The sequence below is a fragment of the Mustela nigripes genome, chromosome 2, assembly GCF_022355385.1.
Source record: "Mustela nigripes isolate SB6536 chromosome 2, MUSNIG.SB6536, whole genome shotgun sequence".
Taxonomy (NCBI): Eukaryota; Metazoa; Chordata; class Mammalia; order Carnivora; family Mustelidae; genus Mustela; species Mustela nigripes.
In genome coordinates, this window is record NC_081558.1 from 12,958,742 (window position 1) to 12,986,155 (window position 27,414).

General features: G+C 51.9%; 1 protein-coding gene across 6 annotated transcripts in view; it reads left to right on the forward strand.

Moving 5' to 3' along the window:
* The first annotated feature begins 1,439 nt into the window (after positions 1-1,439).
* NWD1 (NACHT and WD repeat domain containing 1) overlaps positions 1,440-27,414 on the forward strand; it is a 61,817-nt gene continuing 35,842 nt past the window's right edge. The window contains exons 1-11 of one of the 6 annotated variants that reach the window (XM_059389324.1): positions 1,793-1,877; positions 3,051-3,287; positions 3,648-3,785; positions 7,435-7,520; positions 9,724-9,840; positions 11,295-11,390; positions 14,088-14,385; positions 19,915-21,187; positions 25,468-25,671; positions 26,456-26,615; positions 27,222-27,339. In XM_059389324.1, the coding sequence (XP_059245307.1) occupies positions 7,437-7,520; positions 9,724-9,840; positions 11,295-11,390; positions 14,088-14,385; positions 19,915-21,187; positions 25,468-25,671; positions 26,456-26,615; positions 27,222-27,339 (2,350 nt within the window). In that variant the 5' untranslated portion in view covers positions 1,793-1,877; positions 3,051-3,287; positions 3,648-3,785; positions 7,435-7,436. Of the gene's footprint in view, positions 1,878-3,050; positions 3,288-3,647; positions 3,786-7,431; positions 7,521-8,070; positions 8,254-9,723; positions 9,841-11,294; positions 11,391-14,087; positions 14,386-19,914; positions 21,188-25,467; positions 25,672-26,455; positions 26,616-27,221; positions 27,340-27,414 lie in introns of those variants that run through there. The other 5 variants (XM_059389323.1, XM_059389325.1, XM_059389320.1 and 2 more) reach the window with 5 other exon arrangements.

Below are 27,414 nucleotides of genomic sequence, written 5' to 3' on the forward strand. Positions count from 1 at the left end.
TAGGCAGAGGGAGAGGGAGAAGCAGGCTCCCCGCTGAGCAAGGAGCCCAATGCTGGCTCAATCCCAGGACCCTGGGATCGTGACCGGAGCCTAAGGCAGATGCTTAATCGACTGAGTCACCCAGGTGCCCCCCCTTCTGAAGCTTATTTTCATCATGGGTAAACCAGGGTGGCCCAAGGAAGCTCTCCCAGGTCAGAGGAAGAATCAGAGACGGTATGTTACATTAGCACCTGAAGCTAAGAGCTCCTCATCATAGAATGACATGATGATGGTCACGGGAATAGAGTAACATTAAAGAGCCATGGTTCTCAACCAGAAAGTGGAGGTGGGGATTCTGAGCTTCAGGGGACACATGACAATGTCAGGAGACATTTTTGGTTGCCACTGGCATCTAATTGGCAGAGACCAGGGTGGGGGGTGATTCTCAGCAGCCTACTCTGAGCGCACTGTGGAAGCTTTGCTACCGCCTCAGCTACCTTTGCCTACCAACCCTCCCTTTTAATCTGGAACCAGCCCCCATCGTGGGAAGAGAGGGCAAGACCAAAGAAATTCAGGCCATTTCAGAAGGGTAGGTGGCAGGTTTGATAAGCAAGGGAACTTACCTACCAGGCTTGTCTAGTGGACAAGCAGATCTCCACAACTACCAACCAGAATCTTAACCTTTACATAGAGACCTCCACTGGCTTCAGGCTCATATACCATCCAGATGGTCTTAACACCACATCACTATCTCAAGGCTGTGTCCTTGGGGAGCATCTAGCACGGGGAAGGCCAGTGGAGCCAACACTCCAAGGACAGGGGAGGGGGAGGAAGAGCCTCTCACTGCCCGGGTCCAGCTGGTGGGTCAAATCTGCAGTCACGTGTTTTCGAGGACCTCCTCCACTGTGCACACTCCACCACAAAGAGTGCTCTGGCCTCATATATTAACCGTGCTGAGCCTGGGAAACCCTGCTCTAGAAACTTAGATTTCATTTAACGCTTGCGGGGACATCGACATTGGACACTCTGATTCCTGAGTGTTGGGTGAGCCTGGAAGTTGTAGTAATTGATCATGACCCACAATTCATGGGTCCTTCACATGCCCCAGGCACAGCATTAGGCTCAACTGCATGAATGAATTTCGTTGTCTTGCCAACTCAGGAGCTCGTGAAGAAAATTAAGCCCAGAGAGGTCAAGTGGCCAGGGCGAGAGGCCTCGTCTCTTTGGACCTCATTTTTTTTCATCCGTGGGACAGGATGATAATGTCTGCCTCTTAGGCCCACTGCCCACACAGGATGCCAACCAGCTGGCACCTGATGGACGCTTAACACACGGCCTCCTCTGTGACGAGTGTCTTAGCCCGGCACCCAACGGTTAACCATCGAGTCTGGCTAAGTGCCCAGCTAAGCCAGGGCCCGAGAGCCACACAATTTCTCTCATTATCCCAGTTGCTGGGTGAATTGGCACAGAGAGACCTGGGAAGTACCTAAGACAAAAGTTTCTAGGATTGCTGGGGGCCTGGCTTCCGGGCATTGGTGCGACCAGAAAACTTTCTTCTCCAGCATACTTCTCCAGAAGATTTGAAGTTGGCCCTTCCACCACAGGCGAGAGTGAGAGGGAGGCTGGAGCCCCCAAGAAACACCAGAAGGCGGGCCCTGCAAGGAGCCTCCATCCTTCCTAGGGGAAATGCAGTCTTGCTCAGTTGCCTGCAGTGACAAGTAGGAGCCAGGAAAGATGGACGGTTGTGGATGAGCCCATTGGTGGGAACAGCATTGAGTGAGCACCTACTATGTGCCGAGCACGCCGACCTTGGCGGACAAAGTCCTTGTACTCATGGGACTCATGTCCTTGTGGAAAGACAAGCAATAAAGAAACAAGAAGAAACATATCAGCTGGTGGTGAGTACCATGCAGAGAATTAAAACAGGGTGATGGCATCAGGAGTGACTTGGGGTGGGGTTGGTCATCGAGCAATGGGAGGGTCAGAGACAGCCTCCTAGGAAATGGCATTTAAGACAAGGTGTGGATGGCAGGAAAGGGTTCAGGATGGGGAGTTCAGGTCAGCCTAAGGCCCTGAGGCTACAAGAAGCTGGTTTTCTCGGGCTGGGGGTTCACAACCAGGTATGACTGTGCCCTTTAGCAGACACTGGCAATGTTGGAAGATATGTCTGACTGTTCCAGCTTTGGCGAGAGGTGGGGAACCCTGCTACTGACGTCCGGCAAGTCAAGGCCAGAATGTTCCTCAGTAGTCATACACTGCACAGAATGGCCCCCACTGCGAAGAATGATCTGGCCCCAGACGCCAGTAGTGCTGAGATTGGAAAAGTCCGGGCTACATGGTTGGAAAGAAAGCCTAGTGTGAGGGTCAAGGTCAAAACCTTCCGATCCTCCTGTGAGCAAGGGAACATGGCCATGTACTGGAGTGGGGTAGGGTTCAAGGGGCCTACTGGGACCTCTAACAAATGGAGGAAGAAGCAGAGATTTGGCAGGAGGCAAATTCAAGGTCAGAAGTTTGGTGAGGTGATGGGAAAAGGCCTAGATTTTCCAAGGAGTCAAGAATTGGGGCTTAGGTGAGGTCAGCGGGGTGTAGCTTAATCAGAGGGTCTGGGTGGATCAGGGAAAGGTGTCTGGATGGTCAGTCTGGCTTGGGGGGAGGGGGTGCCCCTGGAGGAGAAGGGGCCAGAGCAGCACTCACTCCCAGAACCTGCCCTTCCAAGCTAGTGAAAAAGTTCTCACCATGATCCTCAGTTTTCCTCATCTGTAAAATGGTGACAGGCAGTGATATTACAATATTTTTCTGGTCTGTGCAGGCAAGGTTCACTCAGCAGCCTGGGTGGTCCACACTCTGCTTCAAAAAGGTTTGGCCCTTGACTGGCTCCTAGCATGTGCCCTTTTGGAATGTCTTGCCTGATCGGAGTGTGTTTGTTTACCTGGGGGCCTCGGAATATACCCGAGAGTCTACACTAACGATGTGATTTATGGTGGGGACCTTGGGCCTCGTGGAATCCTCTCCGGACGGGCTCCGGGGGCCTAGACTCTAAAGTCAGCCGTGTCTGTGTGCTTAATGCCCAGGAAAAACCTGGACACACCAAGACACCGGGAGCTTCCCTGCTTGACCATCCTCTGAGCCTGTTGTCACACACTGAGAATCTAGTGCTGCTCACACAACTCTGCTGGGAGGAGACAACTAGAGCCCCAAGCCCTGTGTCTCCAGGACTCAGCCCTGCACGCCTCTCTCCTTGGCCACCCTTCACCTGTGTCCTTGTACTATAACGAACCATCTCCATGAGAACAGCTTTCCCGAATTCCGTGAGTCCTTCTAATGAATCTTTGAATCAGAGCACGTGGTCGGGGAGGTCCTGAAAAGCAGACTCTTTTCCTGGGTGGACGAAGCAGGGAAGGGAAGTTGAGGCAGAGAAGGAAAGGTATAAAAAAGCTCAAGCCGTTTGGTTGAACTGATACGACCATTTCTCAAGGGCCTGTATGTAAAGCGAGGACTTGGCATCCCAATTCCCAAAGGCCTCGTTCACACGGGGGTCATCGCGGGCATGTTTGGAATTCATTCTGGCTTTCAGGCCCGTCGTGCTTCCTATGTGTGGATCCCGAGGGGACTGCCTTTCTCTCCTGGTCCTAGCCCATCTTTGAGCGGTTCTCACTCCCAACTCACAGGCGATACGGCTGATGTCCCCGGAGAGAGGTCACTTGCTTAAGACCCCCAGGACAGGGATGGACAGTGATGGCATCCCGACCAGGCCCGTGGACACCCAGGTACACTTTCTTTCTCCTGCGGTTCGTTACTACGGAGAGGTGAGTGGGCAGAACTCAGATCACCTGGGTATTTTCAGTAAGTTCAAATAATGAGACCTTAAAAATTTCCTGGCCATAGAGGCCCTGGTTTGGGTTCATTTCTCTTCCCTGGCTTTATTGACAGATGATCGGGTATGTGTGAGTTTAAGGTATCCAAAATACTGATCTGATGCACTTCTATCTCACTCTGTGATTACTGCAGTGCATTAGTGAACACTTCCAAAACACACCTCATTTCTATTTCTTTCTCATGGCGAGAAGCTTGGAGATCTATGCTGTTAGTGACTCTCAAGCGTATAATATGGTATTATTAACTGTGACCCCCACGCTGTGTGTTAGATTCCTAGGTCGGTCCTATTCACCTTTTAACTGCAAGTTGGTGACCTTCGACTGACATCTCCCCATCTCCCCACACCCTTTCCCCTGCAACCATCACTCTACTTTCTGTTTCGATGACCTTTTTTTTTTTTTTTTTTTTTTTGATTCCGCATACCAGTGAGATCTGTCAGTAATTTTGTCTTTCTCCGTCCTGCCTATTTCACCTAGCAGAATGCCCTCCAGGTCTCTTCGTGTTGTCACAAGCAGTGTTTGGGGATTATTTCAAAGAGCCCGTCTCAGTTTGATGTGGGTAGGTCCCCAACTGCCCCTGGAGATCTGCTAATCTCCCTTCTCATCCAAGAGAGTTGGCCTCAGGCTCCACGCCTCACGCAGGCAAGGAGATCTGGCTAGAGTTGATTGAAAGCTGGTTTCTCCGTTTCTCGGCACTGCTGACATTTGGGGACAGATAATCCTCTCTGGTGGGGCCATCCTGTGCATGGTAGGGGGCTGAGCAGCGTGCACGGGCTCTACCCACTGGACGCCAGCAGCTCTCCTTCCCTGATGTCGTGACAACCAAAATGTCCCCAGACGTTGCAAGTGTCCCCTAAGAAGAAGAATATTCCCCTGTTGAGAATAGGATGCCCAGCGCCTGGACCACCTTTGGAGGGGACAGTGAGCACAGCCAGAAGTGGGGTTTCTGCTAAGTGTTTGCCCTTCTGGCCCGCCCCGCCCCACCAGGATGGGCACGACTCCCAGCATCTGATAGCTTCCCTCCGCACACCTGGGCCCGGGCTCAACTTTCAGAGATCCCCAGGGGACCTAGGTGTTCCAGAGGCTGGCTGGTCCCCAGGCCCCAACGCTGGGCTCCAGGAAACGGTAGTTGCCGTAGCGACTGCTGAGCTCTTGGGGTGAGGAGCTGGCTGGTTGAGGGGCAAAAGTCTCCAGTGCCTGGAGGAACCAACATCCAGGGGCCTCGGCTGGGAGGCGGCTGTCCAATGTCCCCCCGTGAGTGCTCACAGACCGAGCAGAACAGCGGGGAGCAGCTGCTTCAGCTCCCCAGGGGCGCTGGAGGTGGCGGGGACTCTCAGGCACGGAGGGGATAAGATGGACACCCCACTCCAGATCGCCCAGTCTGGCTGCCTTCCCAGGAAGGCCCCCTGGCCTCTGGCCTGAGGTCTCTGAGTCCCAGGCCCTATCCTGGGGAAGTATCATCCAGCTGGACAGGCAGCATGAGTGTGGGCCCCCTCAGCCCGGGCACCCGCCGGCGGCTTCTCCAGGGTCAGGCAGGCCCCCTCCCAGCGCCTCTGCCCAGCAGCGTGGCCATCTTCATCAGCTCCACAGTCTCGGGTAAGGGGCAGGGCAGGGCTGGGGGGTGACGAGTCAGCAGGTACTCTCGGGGGAGGGGCCAGGTGGCCAGCGCATGGCTCAGAGGGTCCTCTAGGAGACCTGGATAAGAATGCAGCCTGGCCAGTGACCCACATGGGAACTGGTGAAGGGGAGCCTCCTAGACCCTCTGTGTCCTCTTCAATAAGCCAGGCTGAGAGCCTGACTTGACAGAATTGCTATGAGGGGACAGATCATATTGCAACTAATATTTAGGATGAAGGAACCACATACCAGGTTTAAAGAGTGTGAGAGCCATTCTCCCACCCCTGCCCCCAGACTCCAGGCTTTGCATGACCCCAACCTCTTCATCTCCCATCTCATAGGGTTCTCCCCTCAGGATCCTGCTGTAGTCACCCTGGGCTGCAGCAGATTGTGGGACCCTTGAAATCCTGGGCCCCGTAACCGATAGTCATGGATGTGTGTCTAATGTCTGGCTCCTCCGAGCAGGTGGCCAGCCCTGTGAGGCAAGGACTAAGCATGGCAGTGTGCTAGCAGACATCTACTAACCTGTTCCCCTCAAATTTAAACAATACAAAACGAAAAACACCAAAATACCTGGTTTGTACCATCTGCCAATTTCCCTGGTGTAAATCCTTCCGCCAGGGTCCATTTCGAGCTGCCGATAAGACTTTTCCAAACAAGGAGGCAGGCAGAGACGTATGGCAGTCCCACCTTGACGAATACTGCCCTGATCCAACGTCAGCAGCTCGGACCAAACTCCAGAACAGAGCGCACAGCCAAATACCACGAAATAATGAGGAAGTGATGCACTCTGCTTATTTGCCATCTCCGCCTTTTCTGTTGTTCAGTTCCGATGATTCAATTGCTCGTAGTGGCTACGTGAATTCACAAAATTCCTGCCCCTGATGGTTAAGCAAGGTCCTGAGCATAAAGCAACTTCCTAACAGACACTTTATGAACGGATGTGAATAACCCGCGGAATGCGTTAGACAGGCATGCGAGGGGCGGGGGGAGGAGGCCCAGCCAAGACTGGAAGCCTGATCAGCTCCTATCCCAGAGCCTGGATGGCTTCTTTGTGCCAACAGCTTTAGGAATCCTTTCCTGTACCCTCCGACGCCCTCCCCCTGAGCAGGGGGAGAAGACGAACATTTCTTCCACGTCTATCTACGTGCTTTTACTTGTCCCCAACTAACACTTCTAAGCAACTGTGTTGAGTGCTAAGAATTTAGCCATGACCAAGACAAGCAGAGGTGTTTGACTGTGGGGAGCTTGCAGCCATGCAAAGTAGAAGCATCATCCCCAATTACAAAGGGGGGGGGGGAACTGAGCATAGCCTAACACTTGGCACTGGGCCACAAAGTGAAGTCAGTGGTGCAAAAGGTCTTAGAATCCAGGTTTACCCCAGGTAGGGCTGCAAGAATTAGCAAAAGGAAAAAAAAAAAAAAAACAGCAAAAACCAAGACACCGTTAAATTTGCATTTCAGATCAACAATGAATAATCCTTTAGTATAAGTAATTCCCAAATAGTTCACGACATGGGATATACTTATGCTAACAGATGAGTTGTCCTTTATCTGAAATGCAGATTGAGCTGGGCTGATCAAATCTGCACACTTGTCCAAAATAGGACATGGAACGGGATATACTTATGCTATCAAGTCTTTCATCGAGGATCTGAAGCGAGAATTCAGCTGGGCATCCCCTACTTTATCTGGCAACCCTAAGCTAGACTGACCAACCATCTGGGCTAGCTGGGACTGAGGGGTTTCCTGGGATGTGGGATTTTTAGTACTAACACCAGGAAAGTCCCTCTCTGGTTTACCTCGTGGTTTTTGTATCTTTTCATTTGCCCCGCAGGGCCCGCAGGGTTTGTATCTTTTCATTTGTCTCATAGTGGAGACAAGTGAGGCCAAAAACAGAGCTGTGAGGGCAAGAAAGGGTTCTGGGATCTCTCAGCTCACACGCTCTGTGCTGTTCCTTGCAGATATGGACGCGGAGAGAGAAGCTCTGCAGAGCACGGCCTTCCCCGAAGTGCAAACCTTCTGCCAAAAGCACGGGCTGATGTTCGAGGTAATAGCTTCCTCCCTGCCTCAGCGTCCCCTGCCCTGAAATTAGGGGACGAGGGCGGGCCACCCACGTTGTCACATGGGACCCTTACTTAGCTCAGAGAGGCTCTGCACTGGCCATGCAGCATGGAGATGAAGGTCCTCTAAAAAGGCAGGGGGAGGGATAGCAGGCACTGGCACTGTGGGGAGCCCGGGAGGTGTGGGAGCTCTAGGAGTGGCCACCATCGGACCCCACGCCTTGGGCACGCCACTGAACTGACTTTCATTGTTGGTTTGTCCTGCTCTCCTGGCTCTCCCCGCGCTGGGACAGTTTCCAGGGGAGTCTAAGAGGACTGGGGGGTGTTTGGGGTGAACACGGAAGTGCGATGTGCCTTTTTCAGGAGCGCTAGTGGTGTACCTGCCAGGCACAGTCACCGCGGTCCCCAGACAGAGGCCCCCATTGCTCTCCCACCAATCTGGAGGTGGGGCGTTGCCCCCTGCCCGTTTTGATGCGGAAACCAATAAAGCGTCTTTGGAGCATTGGCTTCAGTTGACCCTGACTCCTTGACCTGTAGGACAGCAAGCCACGCCATCAAAGGCCCCTTGATTATACCCACCGTAGTTTCTGTATTACTGAGAAAGAAGCAGTGCTGGGAAGCCGACTCTGCCGGCCATCGATCGTGAGACACAGCTCAATGGCAGAGGCACCGAAAAGGAAAATATGAGAACCGAGGCTCGTGCCTTTGACGTCCACACAGGTGCTATGCGACAAACAGCATAAACATCCTCAATGCACAGATGGGAGGCGGTGGCCCGCAGAGCCCAAGGCTCTGGCCCGAGCCCCGTGCTGACCCTCTCTCGCTCTCCATTCAGCCACATTCAGTAGTAGGGTGCTGCTATCACCATGTTCCAGTTCCTTAGGAATTTCTGGGTCTTTCCCTCTAGGTAAAAGAATGTAGGGAGGAAAGGGACATTCTGAGTTCCCTTTCCCTGCTTCCCTATCCCAGCTTTCCGCGAGCTTTGCTACCTGAACTGAGCCGTTCTGCTGGGGGTGTTGGTGGGGGGCGCTCAGGCAAGCAGGCGAAAGTGACCACCAGTGTGCGGTTGCCAGGGAGACGCTGCCAAGTCTGATTTGGGCCAAACGAAATGCCCTCCTTTGCAAAGAAAGCTCTGAGAACAAGTGTGGACATGTCCTCCCTTAGAAAGGAACAGTTTGAATATGGCCAAGTTCTTTCAACGTTTTTTTAATACGTTGTTTTAAAGTTAACTTTTTATTTCGGATTTAGACTTACCGGAAGGTAGCCTGCGGTCCAGAGTTCCCATATGTTCTGCACCCAGTTTTCCCCCTATTGTGAACATCTTACATCATCGGCCACATTTGTCATAACTAAGAAATGGGGGTGCCTGGGTGGCTCAGTCCATTGGGCGTCTGCCTTCAGCTCAGATTGTGATCCCAGGGTCCTGGGATTGAGTCCCACATCGGGCTCCCTGCTCAGTGGGGAGTCTGTGTCTCCCTTTGCCTGCTCTTCCCGCTGCTCCCCCTGCTTACGCGCTCTCTCTCTCACAAATAAATAAATTAAATAAATCTAAAAAAAGAAAAAGAAATGGACATCGGTACGATGCTGTGAACCAGCCTCATTCAGATGTCACCATTCTTCCTTTTGTGTCCTTTCTGTGGTCCAGGACCCAGCGGGGCTCAGGGGATGCTGCGGGGTTCCCTGTGGGCTGAGACAGTCTTTTCTTGTTGCTCATGACCTTGGCAGTCTCGGAGAGGGCTGACTGGCCATCCTGCAGGATTGCCTCCCATCTGGGTCTGTCTGATGTTTTTCGTGGTTTTTCTTGTGATGACCCCAGGGTTATGGGCTTTATTCTAGTTCTTTCAATTTGGACAGCCCCCCTTTGGGGAGAGACTGTCAAAAATTACTGAAAGAGGGGCAGGCACCTGGGTGGCTCAGTGGGTTAAAGCCTCTGCCTTCAGCTCAGGTCATGATCCCAGGGTCCTGGAATCGAGCCTTGCAGCGGGCTCTCTGCTCACCAGGGAGCCTGCTTCCCACCCCCCTCTCTCTCTGCCTGCCTCTCTGCCTACTTGTGATCTCTGTCTGTCAAATAAATAAATAAAATCTTTTTAAAAAAATTACTGAAAGAAACTTTATGCCTTTGTCAAAGGGAACTGAAAAAAATCACCCATTCTGCCACCTCCCTGACATACCCACGCTTATAATCTTCAGGTTGTTGATCTGAGGTGGGGTATTCGGAGCTCGGAGGCCACTGACCACATGACCACAGAACTCTGCTTGGAGGAGCTCGACCGGTGTCGGAAAACATCCATAGGGCCTGCCTTTGTCGTGAGTCTCTTGGGAGCAATGGATTGGTGCTTACTTCTCATTCCCGCCCCGATACATGGCTCCTACCCACTAGCCAGACCCATCAGTGGAGGGATGTGGGTGGCATTTCTGCTATAGTACCTAATCTCCCTTGCCTGCCCATGGCAGACATTGCTAATCGATCACAGTACTCATTTTCCACCGAGCTACCTGGGATCCAGACATTAACAGTCAAGTGGGAGCAACCAGTAAGTGGGAGGGCAGGGGGTAGAAGCCCAAGGGAATCTTAGAATTTGCTTTGGACCTACCCCACCCTCCTAGCTTTCCCACCTCATCCAGTTCATGTGTGTGGAATTTGGGGATCCTGGAAAAGCATAGGGATGTTGGGAATTCTTTTCTTCCATTTGCTTCATACTGTCGAGAGCAACCTCTGTAGCATTGTCTAGAGCCTGTGTCAGGGCAAACTTCCTCCGACACTAGGTGGGACCAGTTTTTCCATGTTCCAGAGCATTCTCTCTTCCCACCCCAACAGCACCCTCTCCATCCCCAAAACACCTCCCAGCCCACAATTAGTGGTTTGAGCTACAATCGGCAAATGCTATTCCACTGTCCTGATTGACTCCACCACAAGTTCCAGATACATCCAAGAACTATGACATTCAAGCTCATAAACCCTTGAGCAGGGGTCAGCAAACTACAGCCTTTGGGGCAAATCTGGCCCATTGCCTGTTTTTGTAAATAAGCTAGTTGGCACTCAACCACACTCCTTCATTCACATATCATCCACGGCTGCTTTCCAGCTAGACGCAGAGACCCGAGTAGTTGTGGCAGAAGCTACCTGGTCTGCAAAGCTGGAAAGATTGGTTATCTGACCTTTCCCAGGAAAAGTTTGCTGACCTCTGTCCTAAAAATGTATAGAGGGGAAAAGTTAGGAAAGTATCTTTGCCCAAAACACCTTAGTCACAAAGAAGCTTTGAGGAGTTCTGAATAAAAAGAAAACTACCCCCGGAACCTCTCCAGGAGACAAAGGAGAGTGTAGGAGTGATCCCCATTATAAAAGCTGCTTTCTAGGGAAATAAAAAGAAGTATGTGAGGGCTGCTTGGCTTCTGAATTGCCTTGGCTAAGCCACAAAGCACACGAGGCAAATTTAGATGTAGATAAATGAAGATCAAGTAGGATTCAGACTTAAGTTCCTCAGTCCCACCAGCCATGTCGCAATGGCTTCGTAACCCCATGTGGCAACTGGCCACCACATTGGACGACACAGATGGGCACCCTTTTGGCGCTGCCGAAGGTTCTAGTGCGACCTTAGAGATAAGACGCCCCTGAAGAAACTAAGTACCAACATGTGTGAGAAGCTTTCTTTATTATGTGTGAAGTTCGATCGATAGACTCAAGCTTCCTTTTTCAGTCTTTTGCTCTACGCTTTTCTTTGTCTGTTGGCATCGCTTTTTTTTTTTTTTTCTTCTCCCAGTTTTACGGAGATGTTTTTGCCACCCAGCAACGTGTTAAGTTTCCGACGAGCAATGTTAATGATTCGACTGACTTGGGTTATGAAAGGACAACCACAGTAAGTTTAGTTAATATCCATCATCTCCTATAGATACAAAAAAAAAAAAAAGAGAGAGAGAGAGAGAGAGAGAAAGGAAAAGATGGGTTTTTTCCTTGTGATGAGAACTCTCAGGAGATTTCAAATACGCGTGCAGTGGCGTCCACTGTGGTCCTCGTGTGGTACATTACATCCCTAGTCCTTGTCTATCTCATAACTGGAAGTTGGTGCCTTTTGAACCCCTCTGCCTCAATTATTATTGCTTTCAAAGGCATCCCAGGGTTTGGAGGGCTCTCCCCTCCTCCTTATGTATCTCCTTCGTGCATTCCCTTACCCACCCAACCTTCCAATTTAGTTTTCCAAATGAGCCCGACGATTGATCATTTTGTAGTTTAAAAAAAAAAAAAAAGGAAGAAAAGAAATTTTCTAAAGAAAAATGGACGATGGGGAAGGAAGGAACTCCAGGAGGAATTCGATTTTGCAACCCAAATTGCAGGCAGTGAAAAGCACAACGCAGCTTCCAGGTGGCATGGGGGACAGGATGATGATCTCTGAGCTTCCCCCAGGCCCGACTGGCCCAGGGACCTTGCTTGTCCTTCCAGAAGGGCTCCTTGGGCTGCGGCTGACCTCTACCAGCTTCCTGCTTTGTTCTTGAACCAGGCATCTCCCCTCTGTCCCCCGATGGTCACGGCATCCTTCTCCTTCAGTGGCTCCGAGTGGAGGGTCTTCCCGTGGAGATCAGAGCTGTGCTGCAGCCCTTGGAGAGGCGTCTCTCTGGTAAATAAGTCATTAGGCAGCATGAGTAGCAGAGGACGGCTCCCCAGGGACTTCCTTTAGAGGTTCTGGCTCTCCTGGGTCCCCTGCATCTCCAACGTCTCCAGAGAGTTGCTCCTGATGGCTCCTGACCTTTTTCTTTCAAGCTCTTCTCTTCTTGCTCTGGTGCCTCAGGCAGGAACACTTTCCACCTTGTCTCCCTCCTAAGATCTGTGGTTTGTGGTCGGCAGGTTTCTCTAACTTCCCTCACTGCGCCAAGACCGACGCTCTGAGAAAGGCCCCCAGAGAGTGGCCTCGTGTTCAACCTTCCATCATCACAGGCTCCGTGCATCCAGGTTTCCTCAGTGCACACCCCTAGAATATTCTGCTACAAGCCAGTGAAGAGGGGAAGGGTGATTACTTCCATTTTATGATGAAACTCAAGATGTCAGGCTCGGGGTCCTAGACCTCCTCTAGCCTAATTCTCTAGCATTCTAGTTTGTATCTTCTGTTGGGGCAGAGAGACAGCCTCCTAGGTTCTTAGCATTAAGACTAGAATCTTAAAAAAAAAAAAAAAAAAAAAAAAACAATACTTATGACCTTATCACCCCCAGTCCCCCAAAATCTTGCCCACGGGGATGACCTTCTGTTTTGTTCCAATTTTAGTATATGTGCTGCCAAAGCGAACACAGGGATGGCTTTATGTTTCACCACTGCCCCCTCTTCAAGCCCCTCCCTCACCCTGCTTTCCTGCTCTAGCTCTTTGGAATCACTTCCTGCCACAGGACCTTTGCATGTGCTGTCCCCTCTGTCTGAAAAGCACTCTGACCGGTGCATCTTTTCTCATGTCTTATTCTTCAGCTCAGTCCTTAAATCTAAATAAAAGCAGGGTCCACCCTGTATCTTTGAGACCTACCTGCCCCCGGGGACCACATCATAGCATGAGATTTGAGGTGGGCCAATGGAGGCCTTAGCTCTTGCCGTGGCTTTATTTCTGAGACAAGCCAGTGCCTACATATGAGAAACTGTAGCTTTTCTCTTCCTCTGCCCTTCTCTTGTTAAGGAACCTTGGGGTTGCATTTAGGGTTCCAATAATACAAAATAATCTCCCCAGCTCAAAATTCTTCACTTAAACACATCTGCAAAGACCTTGGTGCTAGTCATGGTTCTTCAGAGAAAACTGAGAGGATCTATAGAGAGACATAAGAGGAGATTTGTGACAGGAATTGGCTCACATCGTTAATGGAGGCCAAGAAGTTCCACCATCTTCTGTCTATAAGCTGGAGAACCCAAAATGCAGGTGTCATTCAGTTATAGGGCCTGATAATCGGGGGACTGGAGATGCAAGTCCTGACCTGAGTCCCAAATACCGAGAACCAGAGCGCTGATGGCCAAGCGCGGGTGACCACGTATGTCTCAGCTCAAGCAGAGAGAGGGAATTCATCGTTCCTCACTTTCATTTTGGTTTGGTTTGGTTTGGGTTTGGTTTTTTGGGTCCTTTTGGGGATTGGATGGTGTCCCCTGCCTCGGGGAGGGCCGTCCGCCTCACTCCAGAGACACTGTCATAGGCGCATTCAGAAAGCATACTCAACCAGCGATCTGGGCTTCCCTCATCCCAGGGAAACTGACACCTAAAAATAACCATCACAACCCTTTTCCATATAAGGTATGTTCACAGAGGCCAGGGATTAGGGTTGGCTATCTTTGGGGCCCATCATTTGGTTTCCATGAAGGGTTTTCCCAGCAAAAGATTCCTTGATGCTTAGGTATGATCAGATTCAAAATGCACCTGTCCGATGTCCCTTGCTCTCAGGGACCTTCACACGCAGGTGCTCTGAGGCTCTAGCCTGAACTTCTTAATGTACCCATCAACGTGGCATGTTGGGGGCTCAGGACCTCTCACTGAGGGTCATAGAGCTAAGCACCCAAGCCAAGATTTGAACCTGTGCCCCCTCTCTCTGCCAGGCCCTCTTAGGTGACCAGTACGGCCCCTGTCCAGTCCCCACGCTGATCGAGGAGAAGGAGTGGGAAGCTCTGAGAACCCAGCTGACCTCCAGGCCACGGGACTTGGAGCTGGTGGCTCGACGCTTCCGGAGGGACGAGAACTCAGTGCCGCCCACCTACCTGCTGCAGGCGCTAGGCGCCACAGAGGCCCGTGGGCCCGAAGAGGCCACACTGACCTCTGTGCTGCGCTCTGGAGCCCAGGAGGCTGGGAGGCTGGGCCTCATCACCCAGGAGCAGTGGGTCCGCTACCACTGGTCAGGTGAGGCTGCCGGGACCCCCCTCAGGGTCCACAGGAAACGCCAAGCATTCGAATACCCACATCGCATACTGTCCAAATGCCATAGCCTGCCCTTCTGTAAATGCTAGCCCAGCCCAGCTCCTGGGTCCCTGGTTCTGCACGAGGGTATTGTCCTGATCCCAGAGTTCAGCCATGTCCCGGTTAATTGTCTGTCTCGTAGGACCCTCCTTTTCTCTCCCCCTCCAGCTCCCTCTCCTCTTCTCCCTGGGAGACTCCTGGCCCTGGGGGAAGGCTTCTAAGATGACCACTATCCTGGTTTGTCTGGGACTTTTAGGGTTAAACCCAGATAGTCCAGGAAAAACTGGAACAGGGGTCACCTTATGTTCAGCCCGGGAGCCAGCCCCTGCTGGGGACATTGAGTCCTCCAGCCTCCCTGCCCCTGCCTCAGAGGTGGAAACTGAGGCACAAGAAGGGGTCTCCTTCACCTGAGGTGGGGAATGGGGATTTGACCAGAGTCCATCACCCAGCTCCCATCTGGCCTCTTACCTCCCACCTCTAGCCTCAACCTCTGGTTCTTCAATCCCCCACACTGGCTACCAGAAAGATTTTTCTAAAAATGCAATGTTTCCAGGGTGCCTGGATGGCTCAGCCGGTCCGACTCTTGGTTTCAGCTGGGGTCATGATCACGAGGTGTTGAGATCAAACCCCGTGTCGGGCTACGTGCTGAGCGTGGAGCCTGCTTTTCTCCCTCTGTCCCTCCGCCAGCTCATGTTCTCTCTCTCTCTCTTTCTAAAATCAATGAATCAATCTTTAAAAAAAAAATGGCAATGTTGTCAAGCCATTTCCCCACTGCTTCCTGCCAGCAAGAAACAGATCATGATCACTCACGGGTTTGGTAGTATCAGATATGCCCATTTATAGCACCAAAACTATAACATATGAATTTCTCTTACCAAAGATATTAAAAACATGAACTTATTTGGTCCACATATTAAATATATGGATTTATATTATGAACATACTAAACACATTGATGTGTTTCAAGATATGGAATGTAGTAATTTATGCCAATAGGATTTTAATTGTACTAAAATATGTTGATTATTATCTATTATATATTAATTCTAGTCATGACATATCAATTTTTAAAATCAGCTTTTTATTTGAGGCTAATTTTAGATTTGCACAAAGTACAGAGTCTCTGTATGTTCTTCACACAGAGAAATTAACATCCTATGTGACCACAGTGCATTTGCCGGAAGTAAGAAATTAACATCAGCCCATGACGAGTAACTAGACTCCAGCCTTTACTGAGAGTCCATGGGTTTTCCCGTTAATGTTTTTCTGCCCCAGGATCCCTTCCAGGTTCTCACACAAGCTTAGTTGTCACATCTCGGGTTCCACTGTGACAGTTTCTCAACCTTTCCCTGTTTTTCATGACTTTGACCATTTTGAGGAGCGCTGGCCACAACCTTTGCAGAATGTCCCTCAGTCTGGGCTTGTCTGGTGTTTTCTCCCCTCATGCTTGGAGGGGGCTGTACGTTTCGGGAGGAAGACCGTGGAGGTGAAGTTCCTTCCGTATCCCATCACATCAGGGTTACCTGATGCCCACCTGACATCCCAGGAGAGGCTAACCCAGTACTTTGGTTAAGACGACGAGTGACATATCAATTTTGAATACAGGGTCTATCTGACTAATAATGTTAATGGCTCCCATTTATTAAGTGCTTACCACGTTGTTACATCTTGCTCTGTGACTTGTGCTAATTGCTTTCACGGCGATATCTGCCATTGGGACTGGAGTCAGCGTCTGGGGTCTGTGCTTTGGGATGGACCTGGACTTGCTGGTCAGTCTTGCCCTTTCCTGGCTGTACTGACTTCTGGCAGGTTCAGAACCTCAGTTTCCTCATGTGTAAAATGGAACCAGTCCGAGGTAGTACATCATGGAGTTGCTGTGGGGATCTTATCCTGTGATCTAGTCCCAGCCATGATCTATACGATCAGACTTAGCCCATTAAGAATTCCTACCTGAGCAGCGCCTGGGTGGCACAGTCAGTTAAGCATCCGACTTGTGATTACAGCTCAGGTCATGATCTCAAGGTCTTGAAATCGAGCCCTATGCAGGCTCTGCACTCAACACAGAGACTGCTTGAGATTCTCTCTCTCTCTCTCCCTCTGCCCATCTCCTGTGCTCTTTCCCTCTCTTTCTCTCAAAATAAAAAGATTTAAACAAAAAGAATTCCCACTTGAAAGAACAAACAGAAACTTGTAAAAGTAGCAGAAAGCACAAAGCCATGCTAGCAACAGTGTCTTCAGAGCCTATCTCCAGGTCCGATTTTCAATTTTCTTCTTTTCAGCCATTTTATTTGGAAATAGAGAGTCACAGGAAGTTGCAAGGAAAAAAAAAAGGTAGAAAGTAATTCCATAATTCCATGTATCATTCACCCGGTTTCTCCCAAAGGTAGCATCTTGCAAAACTAAAGTACAATAGTACAACCAAAAAGTGGACATTGTGACAACCGAAGTATCACTTTTTTTTTTTAAAGATCTTATTAATTTATTCATAAGAGGGAGAGAAAGAAAGGCAGAGGGAGAAGCAGGTTCTCCAAGGAACAGGGAGCCTGATGCAGGACTCGGCCCCAGGACCCTGGGATTATGACCTGAGCCAAAGGCAGACGCTTAACGGACTGAGCCACCCAGGCGCCCCAGACAAAGCATCACTTTTACAAACCTGCATTTGCATGTGTGCAATTTTCACACCTGTGTAGCTTCAGATAACTGCCACAGTTCGTACATGGGGCTATTTCCTCACTGCAAAGACACTCCCCCACTACCCTTTTAGGGTCACACCCGGCCCTCCCTTCTGTCCCCAGCTCCTGGCAACCAGTAATCCGTTTCCATCCCTATAATTTATTATTTCATGATGTTATAGAATGGGATCACACAGTCTGCAACCTTTGGAGATTGGCTTTGTTCCTTCCGCATATCAAGCTCAGCTTTCCACAAGCACCGTTTCATAGAAGATCCTGCCAGCTGTCTCATCAAGGTTAAACTAGGACAGGGACCCTGGGTGTCTCAGTCCGCTGGGCATCTGCCTTCGGGTCGGGTCATGATCCCGGGGTTCTAGGATCAAGTCCCAGCACTGGGCTCTTTGCTCAGCAGGGAGCTTGCTTCTCCCTCTACATGCTGCTCCCCTTGCTTGTGCTCTCTTTCTCTCTGACAAATAAATAAAATCTTGAAAACAAAGCAAAACAAAAAATGGTTAAGCTAGGATACCCAAGTTACGGGAGAGTAAACTGGCTCAGAGAGATGCAGTGATTTGACCAAGGTCACCTAGACCTGTGACCTTGGTCACAGGGGCAGAGTAGATGGTCTTGCATTGATTAATGCCGAGCTGTGTTCTAGAAGGATCCCAAGTCAGGACTCTTAGTTGCCTTTATCCCTGATTTCCATCCAAGGGCCTGAGAGGGGTGTGGTGTCACTCCAAGGAAGGCTTTTCAGTGGCCCTTATCTCTGGCTCTGAGACCAAATCCTGTCTCCGAGGGAGCCTGACTCACTCAGCTCCAGAGACCTGGGAGCCTCTGCTGAGCCCAGGGCAGCTTAAAAAATAACTCCTCAGGTCTGGCTGCTATTTCAAAACAGTGGCCTCCAAGGAGAAATCAGTGTCTGCTCTGGAAAATACAGGTCCTCAGGGCAGCCGCTTCATGCTTTGGGACAGGGGTCAGCCCACCAGGGCCCAAAGGCAAAATTCGGCCCACCGCTTGTTTTCATAAATAAAGTTTTATTGGAACACACTCCACATATTAGTTTGCATGTTGTCTATGGCTGTTTCCATGCTACAGCAGCAGAGTTGAAAAGCTGTAACGGAGACCATTTGACCTGGCACACCTAAAATATTCACTATCTGACCTTTTGCAGAAAAGTGTGCTGATCTTTGCTCTCAGCCTCTGGGCTCATTAAAAACTTTCTCCTTGGGAGTGCCTGGGTGGCTCAGTGGGTTAAAGCCTCTGCCTTCAGCTCAGGTCATGATCCCAGAGTCCTGGGATCGAGCCCCGTGTCAGGCTTTCTGCTCAGTGGGGAGCCTGCTTCCTCCCCTGCCTTCTGCCTGCCTCTCTCCCCACTTGTGATCTCTGTCAAATAAATAAATAAAATCTTAAAAAAAAAAAAAAAACAACAACAAAAACCTTTCTCCCTGGCCTCCATGCCTTCGAAGCAACTTTCCGTGGCCTCAAATGCCCTGCTTGCCCTACTCTGCCCAGGACAGGCAGATACTCTCTTCTGCTGTCTGTCCATTTATTCACTAAGACCCGAACAACTACTCCACAAAGGCAACAGGGACCTTTGGGCATTTTTCTCACTGCTAGATGCCCCAGTATGGAGAGCAGAGACTGGCACAAGTGGGGGCTCAGTAAATGTTTGTTGAAGGAATGTGTGATGACGGAGGCACCCAAAACCGACAACACTGGATTTTTTTTTTAATTGAAGTGAAATTCACATGACATGCAATTAACCATTTTAAAATAAATGCTTCGGTGGCATTTCATGCATTTATGATGTTGTGCAATCACTACCTCTATCTAGTTCCAGAACCTTTCCATCACCCCCAGAGAATTTCTGGATTCATTAACGGCCACTCTCCCTCCCTTTCCCCCAGCCGCCCGCAACTACCAGTCTGCATTCTGTCTCTATGGCTTTGCCTGTTCTAAACGTTTCATGTACATGGAACCAGAGAGGGTGGGGCCTCCTATGTCTTGCTTCTTTCATTCAGCACGATGTTTCCAAGGTTCATGTATGCTGTAGCATGAATCAAGGCTACTTTCCTTTTTATGGCTGAGTACTAGTCACTCGTAGGGAATAGATCACATTGTGTTTATCCGCTCATCATTTGAGGGACTGTTGGGTTGTTTCCATCTCTGGGCTACCATGGATTGTACTGCTGTGAATTTGGGTCCACACATAACTGTTTGCCTATGTTTTCAGCTCTTTGGGGTCCATACCTAGAGTGGAATTCCTATGGAAACTCCGTATTTAACTTTTTGAATTTGATGGTATGTTTTATGATGGGGCTTCTTCTCACATACGACCTCTGTGCTGCCTATACCAAGGTCTCTTTGATTAATAATAGCTAAATCAGGGCTATTCTTGGCCCAGTCCCTGGACCAGAAGCCTCAGCATCACCTGAGGAGTTTTTGGAAATGCAAACTCATGGGCCCCCCACACACCTGCTGAATCAGAACTCCTGGAGGCAGAGCCCAGCCGTGTGGGTTTTTTGAGCACCACCTCCCACCCCCAGGAGACTCTGGCAAACTGTAGTCCTCTGGCCAAATCCGGCCCACTGCATGTTTTTGTTAATAAAGTTTTATTGGAACACACTTGAGTGCATTTGTTTGCATATCAGCTGTGGTTATGCCGAGGTGACTCCAGAACACATTAAGTGGGAGAACTAGGGTCCCTACCTCCCAAATATGTCTTTCAAGTGTCTTCATTCCAGTCGCTGAGCACACAGTGATGACAACACTCTTTTTCCATCCCCCTCCCCAACTTTTACAGTCATCGAATGGGAGATAGACCGGGGCCTGCTGAGCTTGACGGACGGAGACCAGGGGGCGACCGTCTTCCTGAGAGAGATCCAAGACCTCAACAAGCACATCCTGGACGACTGCGCCCTCAAGATGGTGGACCGGCTCGCAGATGGCTGCCTGGACATGGATGCCCAGAACCTTCTCGGTGGCCTCAAGGGACGCATTGCTGACACCCAACCTGGAGTCCTCAAGACCCACCACCTGCCATGGAGCCGAGACCTGGTGAACCCCAAAAACAAGACTCATGCTCGGTACCTGAAGGAGCTGGGGGAGCAGTTTGTGGCCAGGGCTAACCACCAGGTCCTCGAGCACCTCCGGGAGCTGGAGGCCAGCCGGCAGGAGCTGGCGTGGCTCTACCAGGAGATCCGCCACCACATGGCGCTGAGCGCCGAGGCCACCCGGACCTTTTGCGGGCGCCAGGAGCTCCTGGCCCAGCTAGGGAAGCGGCTCCGGCAGAGCGACAGCCAGCCTCACTCACCCCTGGTGCTTTTTGGACCCCCAGGCATCGGGAAGACAGCTCTGATGTGCAAGCTGGCAGAGCAAACTTCAGGACTGCTTGACCGCAAGACGGTGACCGTCCTGCGGCTTCTGGGGATGTCACAGATGAGCTCCGATGCCCGGGGCCTGCTCCCGAGCCTCTGTTTCCAGCTCTGCCTGGCCTACGGGCTGCCCCTGCCCCCGGCCCAGGTCCTGGAGGCCCATGCCAGGGTGGTCCAGCTTTTCCACACCCTCCTCCACACTGTCTCCTGCCGAAACTTTGAGTCCCTGGTGATCCTGCTGGACTCCATGGATGACATGGATTCCATCTGCCGGGCCCGGAGGGTCCCCTGGCTGCCCTCTACATGCCCGCCGAGGGTTCACCTCATCCTCTCAGCCTGCTCGGGGCAGCAGGGGGTTCTAGACACCCTGCGACGGACACTGACAGATGCAGAGGCCTTCTGGGAGGTGAAACCCCTCTCTGGAAACCAAGGGCAAGAGATGATTCAGACCCTGCTGGCAGCCTCGAGGAGGACGCTGAGCCCGGAGCAGAGGGAGCTGGTCTGGGCCAGCCTCCCAGAGTGTGGCCACCCAGGGCGGCTGCGGCTGGCCTTCGAGGAGGCCCGGAAATGGGCCTCCTTCACCATCCCGGCCCCCCTGGGCTCCACGGCGGAGGAAGCCATGCACCAGCTGTGCGCCCGCCTGGAGCAGACGCACGGGCAGCTCCTGGTGGCCCACGTGCTGGGCTACCTCGCTTCTTCCCGGTAAGTCTCTGTTGTCTACACCCTCTTTATAACTGGGACAGAATGCGTGCGCTTGCCCCTCAGGGCCCCGGGACAGAAACATCCTCTCTCATAGTCCTGGAGGCCAGAGTCTGAAGTCGCGGCGTCGGTGGGGCCACACTCCCTCTGAAGGCGCCAGAGGGGACACGGGTCTAGGCTTTTCTCTTCATTTCTGGCGTTGCCAGCAACCCTTGGCCAGGAGACACACCCCTCCTGCCCCTGCCTCTGCCCGTCCTGTGGCCTCCTCCTCCCTGTGGGCCTTCCTGTCCATTTCCTCTTGTAAGGACGCCACTCCCCGGCTCAGGGCCCGCGGTACTCCAGCAGGAGCTCCACATGCGCTGACTGCCCCTCTCAAGAAGGTTCTCAGACAAGGTCACCTTCACCCGGGCTGGGGGCAGTTTGTAGAGTGCCCCTCCGTCGGGCTTGGTCTGATATTTCCTCGTGATCACATTTGGGTTGAACCTGAGTGACGCTCAGCCCTTCTTGGGCACGGATTTTTTTTTTTTTTTCCCGTCGTAAATCTGCCAGCTCCGCTCTGTATTTAATACGCCATCCTATGGGGAGAGCTCAGAAAAACCCTTTTAAAGCCACATCCTCTGAAGGATCGTCCACCAGTGCACATCTACACTTCATCCCAATCTTGTCGCGTGGGAATCAGTAAAAAAGCAAATAGGAAAATCCAACTTCAGTGTGTGTCTAGAGCTTGAAGGACTGAATACTTAGACCCGCTGCTCAGCCCAGAGAAAGCCTCAGGGTGGCGCACTGTGACGTCATGATGGTGAGGAGCTACCACTCAGAGATGGTGGGGAGGGACACAGATGAGTGAGAAATAAGGAGCAGGAGAGAGGAGTGGGTCCATCACACACCCAGCAGCCAGACTCTGGACCCCCAGGAGGGTGGGATGGAGGCTAATTCGCAGACACACCGCTGCAGAACCAGCACTCAAGCCCATCATCAGAAATGCTGGGCTAGCTGGTTTTGCCTCGTTCCGGTTTCACGGGCAGGTTTTTCTTCCAGACCTTTGTCCTCTGCCCTGTGTCAGTCAAGATGGTGGTGATCAGACCAGGGAGAGTGGCTTTTTGTTTCTTTTTGTCAGGCACAGACATGCTAGTGTGTAAGAAGTAAGGGCTTTGTGTCAAGGCCATGGGAAGAGCTCAGGGAATCCAGGACCACCCACCCAACTGCTAACTCCAGGGCGGCATACCCCAGATCGGACGCCATAGCCTAGATTTTGTGACCGGTGCCCCCAGAGGAAAGGCTGGGCCTGAGTTTTGTAAGATTACAAAGACGGACTGTGGAATGTTCCAGGGGGAAGGGGTGGACCTTCAGGCCAACCCTGATGCAATCCACATGGAGGAGGTGGGTTGTCATGGGAACCAGAAAGCCATGAGAATCAGGACAGTTTCTCATCCTCTGGCCCTCTGGGTCCTCTCTGCCCATTGGCTTCGGTTCTGGACTCTTCCTTTGTTCTACTTGCCTCAAGCTTCTACTGGCATCATTCACTCCCATTTCAGAGACCTGGCACCATCCTACTGGATCCTTCTTGATTCCTGATTCCAAAATCTAGAGAGACACAAATAATCGACCTCCTTGGTCCTATGTCTGGTCCAATGAGTAAAGCCGAGGGCCATGCAGGGTGTTTGAGCAGCCATCCCAGGGACCGGCATGGCAGGTGGTTTAGGGAGGGACCATGCAGGGGTGGTGAGGTACCTCAGGTTTCAGGAAAGACATCATGCGTCCCCACGCAGTCTGTGCACTGGGATGGTGCCCCAGCTCTCGGGGCAGGTCTGAGTCCTTCTAGGCCAGTGGTTCTTGCCTGGGGAGGGTCTGCGCCCAGGGGTCACTTGGCCAGGTCCAGGGACATTTTCAGTTGTTGCAGCTTGGGGGTGATGCTGCTGGCATCTAGTGAGCAGAGACCAGGGATGCTGCTAAAAGCCCTACAATGCACAGAACGGTCCCCACTGCGAAGGGTGATCCGACCCCAAATGTCAGCGGTACAGGAGGCTGAGCGGAGGAGCGTGCCTTGGGCTGTCCCCTGCTTCTCTATCCAGCGCCTGGCAACCATTAACCTACTTTGTGGCTTTTTGGATCCTGCTCTAAACGTTTCAAGTTTATCATACACTGTGAGGTATTTTATGACAGAGCTCTTTCACTTAGCTACTGTTTGCCAGGCTGATCTGTGTTGCACTGTGTGTCCCAACTTTGTTTCTTTCTGCGGCCAAAGAATATTCCATTGTATGGATACACCCCTGCCTTAGTCCATTTGAGCTGCTGTAACAAAAACACCATAAAGTGTGTGGGGTGGGTGCTTATACACAATTTATCTCTCTGGAAGGCTAGGGAGTCCAAGGTCAAGGTGCTGGCAAATACAGTGTCTGGTGAGAGCTCGCTCCCTTGTTCATAAATGGGCATCTTTGCTGTGTCCTCACATGACAGAAGGGATAAGGAAGCTCCCCAAGGTACTAAGCCCACCCATGAGATTCCACTTTGATGACCTAACCACCTCCCAAAGGCCCTACCTCCTGACACCATCACCTTAGGGATCAGGACTTCAGCCTGTGGATTTGGGGGAGACACATACTCAGTCCATAGCAGAGGGTTTGGTTTATCCGCGCATGAGTTCATGGACGTTTGGACTGTTGCCACCTTTTGGCTATTGTTAATGATGTTGCTCTGAAGATGTGTGTACAAGCTATGGTCGGAACACCTGTCTGGAGGGAGATTTTCAAATCATAAATCTGACTCGGTTCCTGACCTTATTAAGCCATCCAGTGACTTCCATCACTCTGAGAAAAGTATCCCGCCTCCTTACCAAGCTCGACTGGACCTGGCTGCCTTCTACCCCATGCTGGGAGCTCCCCGGCCCCAGATCTCATGCTGGTCCCTTCCCTCCCACCCAGTCCCAGCGGCGGTGACACCTTCTCGGAGGGACTCACATCTTCCAAGAACCGTCTCTCTCCAGCGTCCTCCCCCCGACCTTGTAGCTCTTTTCCGTGGGACGTGGTTTATCTTCTTCCTCGTCGTTGGTATCACCTGGCTTCTTCGTGCTCTTCTTCTGTTATTTCCTGCCTGCCTCTGCGGATGAGAAGATAAGCTTCACAGGGGTCTACCTCTCTGTCCCTCAGGAGTCCGCACAGTGACTTGCACGGAGACGCCACTCCATGAATAATGTCTAAACAAACCTGCCAAAGGTCTGATGAGCCATTGACCTCCCAAGACCCGGCATCTGCTTCTCTGAGAATGAATGGACTGGCCTGGCTCCTCCCTAGAGGGCCCTGTACAGAGCCCCGATGCCGGGGAATTGTGGGACTTCAGCTTCCTGGGCTTCCTCCCGCAAGCCTGCTGGATTGTTCCACCTGCAGCCGGTGGGATGGACGAGTCACTGAACCTGAGCGGGAAAGGAGGGGACCCAAGCTTGATTTGTGCCGAGGGTGTGTCGAAGAGCAGGAAAGAATTCTATCCTGAAGGAGGGGGTTTTTGAGGAGGCACAGGACCACACAGGGGTGCTGGCAGGTGGTTCCCAGGAATTCCGGTTTGGAGAAAACCGTGATATTATAGCTGGGATCGTCCAAGATGACTGATGTCACAGAAGAGCCCCTGGGGGGCACCCACCGCGTTATACACTAGAAAGCAGTGAGAGCAGATGTTTTAAATGTCGGTGGCGGGTCTTCCGATCAAAATGAAGATTCCCATCCACGTCAGAATTGAACACCATACGCAGGTTGCCCACAGAAGCCAGCCTCCCTCCCTCCCCTGCCCCGAAGGGCGCTACGATTGTGGTCCATCCGGATGAAAGATGCAGGCAAATCCAGTGTTTCCAGTCCGATGCTCTTAGGTTTTAAGAAGTCCCTTGCGATCCAGCACCGAAACGTCACCACCCCTCCCCTTTAGGGCTGCTTCCCTTCTCTCGCTCTGTCCTTTCTGGGGCCTGGAAACACGGGTGAGGCTCGGGTGGGCACAGGTGGCATCTGCATTATTTTTCTAAGTTACTTCCTGTCTCCCTCCCTGAGCTGCCTGACTCAGGTGAGGCTGGGGAGAGGCTGATTCACGGCTCTGCAGGTGTGTGTGTTGAAGGAAAGAGCAGGAAGAACGTACTCGATGGGCATGGCTGTAACTGGGTCTGAATGCTGACCCTCAGGGCAGACCCTTTGGGGACGGGCAGGATGCTGTGTGGCTGGCCACGTCTCCCCGTCCCTGGGTGTCTGCGCCCTCCGACCTCAGGAGACACAGTGTGTCCCAGTGCCCACCCCTCCTCCCCACAGGCATGGGCTCTCAGAGGCAGAGCTGAAGGACGTCCTGTCCCTGGATGACGAGGTCCTGCAGGCGGTGTACCAGGACTGGACCCCGCCCAGCAAGGAGCTGTTGCGTTTCCCACCCTTGATGTGGGTGAGGCTCCGCCGGGACTTGGGTCACTGCTTGGCCCGTCGGCCCGTGGACGGCTTCACGCTCCTGGCCATCGCCCACAGGTGGGTCCGACATGGTGGAAGGGCCCTCTGGGCTTCTGGGAGTGAGGGCTCACTCGTCGGGGCTCCTCCTTTTTCCAGATCCTTCTTTTACCCCTGTTCATCATCAGTAGTCACTCCCTGCCCCCTCACCTCTCTGCCCACAGCCCCTGTCTGGCACCCATGAATCCACTCTCTGTCTTCGTAGATTTGCTTGTTTTAGACATTTCATATAGATGGAATCACACAGCATGTGGCCATTAGCGTCCGGCTGCTTTCCTCAGCATAAAGCTTCCAGGGTTCATCATTCCTGTTCTAGCATGAATCGGGGCTTCATTCCTTTCCGTGGCTGAGTAATATCCCAGTGCACAGATGGGCCTCATTATATTTGTTTATCTATTGACGGACACGTGGGTCGTTCCTCGGGCTTGTGATCAGTGCTGCAAGAAAACGTTGAGCACAAATTTTCATTTGAACACCTGTTTTGTTTTTTGTTTTTTAATTTTTGGGGGTCTACACCCAGGAGTAAAGTTATTGGGTCTTATACTACCTTATTTTAAGTTTGACGTATTGAAAGACCCAAATGTTCCTTTTTAAACTAAATGTATTTAAGGGGAAGAAAGAAAGATGGGCCAATTTATAGATGACTATTAGGTAACAAGTAGGAAAGGTGGTCACTGGTGCCAGAGAACACCCGTCAGGTGGCTTAGGAGGGACCTCCATTTGGAACAGCTTCCTGGAAGGCTGGTGGCCCCCTCTGAGTTCACCCCGTCCCCCAGGCCCATGAGCCCATGTCCCCTTTCTTCAGGCAACTGGCCGAGGTGGTCCAAGAGCGCTACCTGTCCAGGCCAGAGAGAGCCAAGAGGCATGGAGTCTTGGCTGACTTCTTCTCAGGAGCCTGGAGCCTGGGCACCAAGAAACTCATCACTCTACCGCTGGTGGGGAAGCCCTTGAACCTGGACCGTAAGGTGAGGTGTCTGTCTGGGACCTCTGCTCTTTACCAGCAGGCCCCACCTTGCTGTGCAAGCAAAACCAAGGCTGCCTGGCAAGGACTACCTGGCTCTTTCCTTCTTTTCCACCCAGAATGCTCCTGACCTTCTTCCCTTTCCTTCCCCCAGAAAGCAGGATGTCCCCTCAGCATCTGAGCATAATGGGGGTGGATGGGGAGCAGCTGATGAGGACTGTGCCCCCCACCCCCAGTATTCCAGAGTAGGGAAGAATCACAACATTCAGGAGCATATAGAACTGCCCTGAACTCCTGGCATCTCCTGCCCCTGGACCTTTGCACATGCCATTCCCTTGCCCAGGAATACCATTGTTTTCCAACTTGGTTCCCCAGACAGACTCCCATTTAAACTCTGAGACCCAGCTCCGATGCCCCTCGGATTCCCTGAGTCCCAAGATCTTCCTTCTTCCCTGGCCCTGCCAGGGGTGGGCGTGAGTCATTTCTGTCTGGAATTGTGTCCCCATCCCCTCCAGTGCCCCTGCGTGTGCCAGCTTGACCTATATCTCGGGAGTGCATGAGTGAGCTTGCACCACTGCGGCCTGGCTGCCAGCCCCCTCCTCCCCTGCAGGTAGCCCCTCAGCCCCTGTGGTTCTCAGACACGGTGGCAAATCTGCGGAAGCTGAAGGAGTTGCCCCATCACCTGGTCCACTCAGGCCGCACTGAAGAGCTGAAACAGGAGGTTCTGGGTAAGGCTCCTACCCATTGCGGACAACAGCGAGCGGGTCCCAGCCCTCCGCTCTGCTCCCCCCTCCAGGAGCCTG